At 36.6% G+C, this 9,337-nt stretch overlaps 1 protein-coding gene across 1 annotated transcript; it reads right to left on the minus strand.

Annotated features, from left to right (window-relative positions):
* Positions 1-135: 135 nt before the first annotated feature.
* On the minus strand, positions 136-8,617 carry LOC107552616 (centrosome-associated protein 350-like). Its single transcript, XM_016234537.1, has 8 exons — positions 8,527-8,617; positions 6,384-6,664; positions 3,098-4,752; positions 1,343-1,501; positions 965-1,201; positions 723-863; positions 413-538; positions 136-282 (listed from the first exon to the last, which is right to left on the minus strand). Exons 1-8 carry the CDS (start codon positions 8,547-8,549, stop codon positions 136-138), a joined length of 2,769 nt encoding a protein of 922 aa, XP_016090023.1. The 5' UTR covers positions 8,550-8,617.
* Between the last annotated feature and the right edge of the window lie 720 nt (positions 8,618-9,337).

A 9,337-nucleotide genomic window follows, 5' to 3' on the forward strand; every position in this document is an offset into this window, starting at 1 on the left:
AATTTGTGAAATATGACTTGGACATGCTCTTGACAGGATTTGTAAGATTCCCCCAAAAAGAAAACAACAACATATCAAAGAACATATCAGAGATGCAAGTATTGCAAGTAATGTCAAGATTCTGAATCTTGTATTTTAGGTTGAAAAGTGCGTATGATTTAGGGCTAATATTGTGTCGTCCAAAAGAAGACTGAAAATCTCCTCAGTCAGATGCATTTTCACAGTGTACTGGTCAGCACTGTAGTCTAGCCAAGTTCTCTCCTCATTATGAAGTTCCTGAATCTAGAAATAGATCAAAAGACAAAATCAGACATTTTCAGTTCTAACATTTACTGCAGTCTTAGCTAAAGTTACACCAAGACCACTAATTTCACAAGCAAGCGTATTATTATAGGAGTGCCTTTACACACACCAGTATAAAGTCCACTCTGTCTCTCTTGGCGTACCAGTATTTGCACAGTTTTTGGAGCATCTCTGTCATCTGTTGCTCGCTTCGCTCTAAATTCAGAATTTTCTGTATCTCTTTTCTCACGGCAGCCTGCAAATAACATTAGATCAACACACTGTAAATGTTCGTTAAAGTATTTTAATCAAAATGGTAGTTCACCTGAAAAAAACAAACAAACAAACAAAAAAAATATATATAATAAAATTAAATTAAATAAAAACTTTGCATGAATATTATTTTAATGGTTCATACAGCTGATTGCAAATTGTTTTACCTTTAAAAATGTGACTGAAATTTGACTGGATTGCAGAGCTGCGATCACAGATTGATCATTTATATTCTGGGCAGATTGTTTTGTCCTCAACAGACCACCCCAAATCTCATGAAGCACATCAGATGTTAACTGAAAGATCACCTACAGTGTAAAATGAATAAGGTTTAGATTAGAATTTTGTTTCTCTCATTCATTTAGCATTTTTATAGTAATTTGTTATGTACACATTCCTATAGACTAACCTGCCGATAACGTTTGCGACTATCATCGTCTAATAAATAGCTTGGTGTTTCATAAAGGTCGAGAGTGTCTTCATTTGCTTGGCCACACAGAATCTCCACTGCAGCGTCCACTAATCTGTACACAATGCCGTCTTCATGGGGCGGCACTTTTATCTTTGGTGGCATGTCGGGTTGGGCCTGATGCCACTGATCCAAGACACATGGCATAAAATGACCATCCTCACCTTTTCTGACTTCCTAAATATCAAAGAGAAAAGTGCAGTAATAGTAAACAAAAATGAAATTTTTCAATTATTCAAATTTCATGCACAGACATTATTTTACATGGGTATTTTGTTCTTCACTAAAGTAAATTCTACAGTTGTTTTGACAACTTACAGTATCTGTAGAGCGATTGTCATGCAATGCTTTAATCCTTTGTCTCTTTCTATTATCCTGAGCACAGTGAACTCCATCTTTATCCAGCTCTTCTGTCAGCTTAGCATCCTCATGGTGCCTGTTTTGATGGAGCTCATTATGATGGAGCTCAAAGTCGGTCTGTAAAATACAGGTGCTTAGTGATAGGTACAACTGCTGTATGCTATACGATAAAGTTTGTGAAAACAATGAAAAAATGAAAATTCTGTCATCATTTAATCATTCTCATGTTTTTAACACCTATAGTAAAAAAGTTATATATTTTCCACTTTAGCACAATCAAATATACTTCAGTATATCTTTAGTTGGACTTCAGCACTACTTCCACACAATTAAAAAGTGCATTAAGGATAAAATTAGTTGTTCCAATTTCAGCAAGTATAACAGTTTAGTATACTAAAAGTACAATTGCAGGGTATTTTTATTAAGTACATAAATATGTAAATGTATTTGTAGTTTACTTAGGATGAAATAAATGTGTTTCAAATACATTTTAGTATATTTATTTTTCTCTAGGGTGTATGACTCTGTTTGCAAGAATTGTTGATGCTGCTCTTTTCTGTACAATGAAATCATACAGTGACTAGGTGCTGTTGAACTTCAGTAAGGACAAAAAGCAAAATCAGTACATAAGTCTTACGCTATATTACAAGTTTTCTGAAGCTTTCTGATGAGTTACACGTAGTTTGTGTGAGGAACAGACATATCAAATTTCGTTTACTATCATTATAGCCCTATACATTGTATACTGTAATAGAATGGAATAACAGAATAGAAAAATAAGACACATACTGTATACTGTATAGTGTAATGCAGTAAAGCGCTGTACAAGGTTTGACGTCAGTGAAAAACCACCACGTTTTGTAACTGACTGTTTCGTGATGTGTCAGTTTTTGTGGTACTTTGTGTAGTTTTTTTAGGCTCGACAGCCTCTGGTCATTGTACTTTTCTTTTTTTTTCTTTTTTTTGAAAGAAGTCTGCATTTATTTTATCAACAGTCAACTGTAATATTGTGAAATATTATTACACATTACATTGTTTTCTAGTTTAATATATTGGTAACACTTTAGTATAGGTACCAATTCTCACTATTAATTATTTGTTTATTAGCATGCCTATTATTAACATATAGGCTGTTTATTAGTACTTATAAAGCACAAATTCTGCATGACCATATTCTTCATTCTTAATCCTAATACCTAAACTTAATAACTACCTTACTAACTATTAATAAGCAGCCAATTAGGAGATTATTGAAGCAATAGTCATAGTTAATGGTTTGTTAATAGCGAGAATTGGACCTTAGAATAAAGTGTGACCGATATATAAGTAATTTTTCAGTGTCACATGATCCTTCAGAAATCATTCTAATTTGCTGATTTGCTGCAAGAAGAAACATTTCTTATTTTTATCAATGTTGAAAACAGTTTTGCTGCTTAATAATTTTGGGGGAAACTGTGATACAGATTCTTTGATGAATATAATTTTTTTATGAATGTTTTACTGTCAAAAAAATTGTACTTACCTAAAAATTTTTAACGCTAGTGTACATACTTTCACTATTTGCAAAAGAGCTACATTTATCTTAACATCTCATTTTGCGTTCCACAGAAGAAAGAAAGCCAAACCGGTTTGGAATGACATAAGGGTGATTAAATGGTTCCAGAATTTTAATTTTTGAGTGAACTATTCCTTTAAGTGCTTGGTGTGACTTACTCTTGGTGAGGACATTTCAAAGGCATGTGAAAGGTTTCTTGCTCCATCTGACATGTCTTCCTGAGGTTCTTTTTGTCGTGTGCTTGTGGTGTTTGTAGGTATGGTCTCATCTCTAGGAGGACACTGTATATGTCCTCTTTGTCCATCTGCCGACGATGTGACCTTCTGTTGTTTATCTCTCTTTGCCCTAGGCTGCTCCTCATCTTCATCCACCCCAGTCTCTACATCACTGCTAGGTTCTCTGTGTATGTGAGCGATGTCCTCAGCTCTGACCAGGACACCGTGGCTTTTGTCGCAGCTGAAGTACTTCACACCTATAAAAGTTCCATTGTGGTTTCCATTAGGGGTGTCCAAAGCAACACCAGCCCAAAACCCATTCTCAAACGCCATGAGGCCTTTATATTTCAGCACACCCGGTCTGGAGTTACACACAAGAACTCTGTCTCCAATTTGATAGGAGGACAATGGATCCGAGATTTCATTTCTCGCATCTTCAGGAAGTGAGCAAGTGTATTCCGAACAGTCGTTTTCCTCTGCATCCTCACATAGAGCTCCATTAGTATCATCGTTTACCTCCTTTCCCCTCAGACTGTTAGAGTCTAGACTCTGAGACTCTTTTCTTTTCAGAGACAAGTCCACAGGGAGAGGAGGGAGGTTCTCGCTGTTAATTGAGAGATCTTCTACAGAATCAGGTGGAGCTGGAAGTTCCTCCTCACTGGTCCATGTAATAATCTCAAAGGCAGGAGGAGGAGGAGGACAACCGTAGCTTTCAAGACCTGATGTGGCTCCTACTTTAACGGATGGAGGGAGTTCTGCACTTCCGTAAGACAAAACCTCATCTACAGGAGAGAGAATTTCTGACAGGGTCGACTCTACAGTCGCTTGTCTTTCGTAACGTGGTGGTGTACAGCGTCCTTCCTGTTTAATGTTCAAATCAACTGGTACCACAGTGTACTTTTCGGCAAAAACTAAAGAGCAACTACTTGCTTGAGCTGCTTCAATCTTCTCCTCATCGAGACAGTCCCTTTCTTCTTCAGACCAAGCGAGTGCTTCACTATGAAATGAAATTACCTCTGACTTCTCATCTATCTCAGACAGACTGACATCACAAGACGGACTATCCTCAGCCTCTCTTATTTCCACACTTTCTGCTTCCAGAATTAAGTTTTTAATAAGTGGATTGTCTGTCTCATTTGTACACGCCTGAGATTTTTGTTCAGGAAACTCATTGGTTTTATCGGTTTTGGAGTATGAAAGAGATGACTTCCATTGCCCCTCAGCATCCTGGTCACAGATATTGTGGTTGTTGTTCAGCGTCAGCACACTGTGCAGTCTCTGATTGTTCTGTACATTTAGAGCTGTGGTATCTGGTGTTGTGCTGCCATGGACCACGTTTGTCGTCTTTATGTCTTCTTGCTCCTTGGGTTTAAGATGGCTCTTCTTAGAGTCCAATCGGAGATCATCTTTTTTGTCAGATGACAAACTGGACACTATTGGGGCTCGGAGTGAATCTGAATGAGGCTCACGGTTGAGTGTGAAATGCTGGATATTTAATACCGGCTTCATTGGCACTTCTGCTGGATGTTGTGGTCTTTCTCTCTTGAGTGTGCAGGTGTCCTCATAAAGCCCTTGTACCTTCTTCTGAGTGTCTTGTTCTGAAAATGTTATCAAATATTCTCTATTGTCAAAAATCCCGAAGGAATGTTAATGGATAACATAATTTGGAACCAATCCTAACTAATAATAACAATAATTGCAGTTTTTGAAAGAAGTCTCTTCTGCTCAGCAAGGCTGCATTTATTTGATCAAAAATACAAGAAACCGTAAAATTGTAAAATATTATTACAATTTAAAACAACTGTTTTCTGTTTTAATATACTTTCAAATATGTTATATGTTATAAAATAAGTTATTCCTGTGATGCAAAGCTGAGCCTTTACCCAGCCATTACTCCAACCTTTTCTTCAGTCTTCAGTGTCACATGATCCTTCAGAAATTATTCTAATATGCATATTTATTATCATTGTCGGAAGCTGTTGTGCTGCCTAATTTTTTTTTCTCAAACCTGTGATACCTTATTCAGGATTCTTTGATGAATACAAAGTTCAAAATAGAAATCTTTTCTAATAATATAAGTCTTTACAATCACTTTTTATCAATTTAACATTACCTTGCTGAATAAAAATATTAATTTCTTCCAAAAAATAAAGATTTAAAAAACTTTTGATTGCAGTATATATTGTTACAAAATATTTAAATATTATATTATTAATATATATATATATAAAATGCTGTTCTGTTTTATTCATCAAAAAATCAAAAAAAAAAAAAAAAATAGTATCACAGGTTCCAAAAAACATTAAGCAGCATAACTGTTTCCAACATTGATAATAAATCAGGGTTACCTTGATTTTTAAGTAAGACATGTTCCTGGATCAACATCTTTTGTTGATCCTGGATCAACATTATTGTCCAAAAATATAGAACTAACCCAATCCTTACCCCTAAACCTAACCCTACCCATAATTTATCCCTAAAATCAGAGGGAAATGATGGTTGAATAACTAATAAGTGTGTAGAAGCACCCAACTCTGGTTGTAAGGCTAAAATTGACATTTCCTGTAAACTTATCCCTCAAATCTGATTGGTTGATTGGAATGTTGTTCCATGATCAACATGGATGTTGATCCAGGAACATGTTGTACTTGGTGAAATCACGTTCACCATCAATCAGCATATAAGAATGATTTTAAGAATCACAAGACACTGAGGGTTGGAGTAATGGTTGATGAAAATTCAGCTTTGCATTACAGTAATAAATTATATTTTTAAGTATAATAAAATATAAAACTGTAATTGTGCTTCCAATTTTAGTTGATGTAGTCTGATTTTATTTGATTCTAAGATAACTTCTCTTTGATCCCATTAGGATTGGTTCTGATTTCTTTTTTTTGGGGACTTTTTTTGACATTGTAACAGTTTTGCATTGTTTATGTGCAGTCATATGCTATAAATGCCACAGTAAATCAGTATGGGCATTAAGTCATTCTGCTCACAGGATGAGTCAGCAGAAACTAGTCATAGCCTACTGTAAATGAATTGCAGTACACTCAATAACAACAGAAAGCCATCTATCAAAGAGAAAACTGTGAAAAAGTAAAATCAAGATTGCTGTCTTTCACTGTCTGAAATGAAGATGAAGACTGATAATTAAGCGTTTTATTAACAGACACAATGTGCTCATGGAAAGCTTCAAAATCCCCAAAACACAGAACCCTCTACCCACCATTAACTTCAGGTCCTGATGTCAAAGCCTTCACAGAGTCACGCTGACATGAAGTGCTTCCACATTCAGTCTTGCTGATTCTTTCTGGACTGATAAGGTGAAGAGAAGCCTGGTTCTGTCGGCTGTACCTGTGAGAGGGACTGGCTGGAGGATTATTTGATTCTGCGACTTGCAGAATATCCTGCTCGGGCGGGACGAATTCCACTTGGTTCCTCTTCCTTCCTAAAGTCCACACTTCATCTGACGACAACAGCCTCCTCAATCCTACCTTACCCAACAAGCTGGAGGAAAACAAGCAAAAGTACATTTGACAAAATATATGAACAATGAACAATATTGTTTTTACATAATTTATTAATCTAGTTTCATGTTAACTAAAAAAAATATATAGTACTGTTCATTATTAAAACATTTACATTCATAATAGATTGACTAATATTAATTTGTGCAACTTGAAATATTAAACATTTATTAGTATATTCTTAGAATATAGGAAAATGGGTTCCAAAAGGTGGTTTTCGTAGTGATACAATAGATGAACAATTTCAGAAACCTTTCAATTAACTTTTTTTTAATCTTAGTGTGAAGAATATTTTTGTAATCTGAATAACCTTTTTCCACTCTGTAAAAAATGATTATATAAAGTTGTAATTAATTGCGATTATTAGGATATACAGGTGCATCTCAATAAATTAGAATGTCGTGGAAAAGTTCATTTATTTCAGTAATTCAACTCAAATTGTGAAACTTGTGTATTAAATAAATTGCAATGTCATCTGCTGGTGTTGGTCCATTGTGTTTTGGTCCAACGTCACTGCACCCGTTTACCAAGAAATTTTGGAGCACTTCATGCTTCCTTCTGCTGACCAGCTTTTTGAAGATGCTGATTTCATTTTCCAGCAGGATTTGGCACCTGCCCACACTGCCAAAAGCACCAAAAGTTGGTTAAATGACCATGGTGTTGGTGTGCTTGACTGGCCAGCAAACTCACCAGACCTGAACCCCATAGAGAATCTATGGGGTATTGTCAAGAGGAAAATTAGAAACAAGAGAACAAAACATGCAGATGAGCTGAAGGCCACTGTCAAAGAAACCTGGGCTTCCATACCACCTCAGCAGTGCCACAAACTGATCACCTCCATGCCACGCCGAATTGAGGCAGCAATTAAAGCAAAAGGAGCCCCTACCAAGTATTGAGTACATGTACAGTAAATTAACATACTTTCCAGAAGGCCAACAATTCACTAAAAATGTTTTTTATTGGTCTTATGAAGTATTCTAATTTGTTGAGATAGTAAATTGGTGGGTTTTTGTTAAATGTGAGCCAAAATCATCAATTAAAAGAACCAAAGACTTAAACTACTTCAGTCTGTGTGCACTGAATTTATTTAATACACGAGTTTCACAATTTGAGTTGAATTACTGAAATAAATGAACTTTTCCATGACATTCTAATTTATTGAGATGCACCTGTAAGCATATAAGCAAATGCAATTTTAGTCTTTCTACTTCAAAATGTCGTGTTTAATTCAGTGTGTCAATTGCTGATTCTAATTATTTGTTAAATTTACTAAAACATTCTGAGTGAAAATTGTTTAAAGCAAATCCTAAACCATTTTCCCCCCATAAATGTTAAATAGTCTTCACAGAACCATCAATGCTAAAAACAACCTTTATTTTTGTGTATGTACACATAAATGTGAAGCTAGATTAATAAATGCTGTAAGAGTATTGTTAATTGATTAATTCATGATACCTAATAAACTAATGTTAACAAACTGAAGTCTTACCCTTATAATTATAACATCAGTTAATCTTTATCCCATATGAAAGAAAAGACATTCTCTGAAATATGAGATCTATTAGAATCTTAGAATAAATTTAGCAATTTTGTGCAATTACATTAACTAAGGACTGAGGCTTTCAGCTTCAAACAGAAGCCTCAGTCTCCATTCATTGTAATTACTTGGAAAAAGTAAATAATGTACTTAAGTAAGTACTTAATAGGATGTTCGTTTTTTGAGTAAACTACTGCTTTAATTTTCTATATTAAATTACATAACTGACACAGAACTAATGCCTACTCATGCAAATAGCGAGAGTGAAACAGCGAGAGAGAGAGAGAGAAATGCCGTCCACCTACCCTGACCTGTTCATGACTGGCATACTGCCATCACAAAGGGGCTGAGTCGCGAGCAAGCAACCAGAGGAACAGTTGACTGTCCTCCTTCAGGTCCCCTGTGAGATGCTGCTGCCACTCCCCAAATATCGTGTCAACTCGCAGTTGCAGTGGAGCCGGTGGCTGAGAGAGCAGTCATCCTGCATCTCTGTCTACAGCTATGCCCTCTTTTTATTCTCTTTAACTTCCTCCTGCTTGCTTCACTCTCTCTCTCTCTCTCTCTCTCTCTCTCTCTCTTTCATCCAGTAACTGTCTCCTCCCATCCAGCCCCCCCCCCCTCTCACTCACTCAACAACCAGAGGAACAGTTGACTGTCCTCCTTCAGGTCCCCTGTGAGATGCTGCTGCCACTCCCCAAATATCGTGTCAACTCGCAGTTGCAGTGGAGCCGGTGGCTGAGAGAGCAGTCATCCTGCATCTCTGTCTACAGCTATGCCCTCTTTTTATTCTCTTTAACTTCCTCCTGCTTGCTTCACTCTCTCTCTCTCTCTCTCTCTCTCTCTCTCTCTCTCTCTTTCATCCAGTAACTGTCTCCTCCCATCCAGCCTCCCCCTCCTCTCTCTCTCTCACTCACTCAATCTATCTATCTCCACTCTATCTCACCGACTTCCTTCCATTTCTCTCTCTCTCTCTCCAAGGGTAATTACTCTGAGTGGTGCATCGTAGCCAAGACAGACAGTAAATGCTGTAGATAACAAGCTCATGATAGGCACACACTTCTGCCATGTCTCCTCCTCTGCTATGTGTTATGCAGGATTTGCCAGACAGTAAGTGGT

Source organism: Sinocyclocheilus grahami, unplaced genomic scaffold (genome assembly GCF_001515645.1).
Source record: "Sinocyclocheilus grahami isolate Dianchi unplaced genomic scaffold, SAMN03320097.WGS_v1.1 scaffold454.1, whole genome shotgun sequence".
In the NCBI taxonomy this organism is placed as follows: Eukaryota; Metazoa; Chordata; class Actinopteri; order Cypriniformes; family Cyprinidae; genus Sinocyclocheilus; species Sinocyclocheilus grahami.

Excerpts from the sequence above, each read along its gene's own strand:
- LOC107552616 (XM_016234537.1), bottom strand. The coding sequence starts at position 8,549 with ATGCCAGTCATGAACAGGTCAGG. Across the intron at positions 4,753-6,383 it reads ATCAGGACCTGAAGTTAATG|AACAAGACACTCAGAAGAAG; the intron begins GTGGGTAGAGGG and ends TAACATTTTCAG. Across the intron at positions 283-412 it reads ACAGAGTGGACTTTATACTG|ATTCAGGAACTTCATAATGA; the intron begins GTGTGTGTAAAG and ends ATCTATTTCTAG.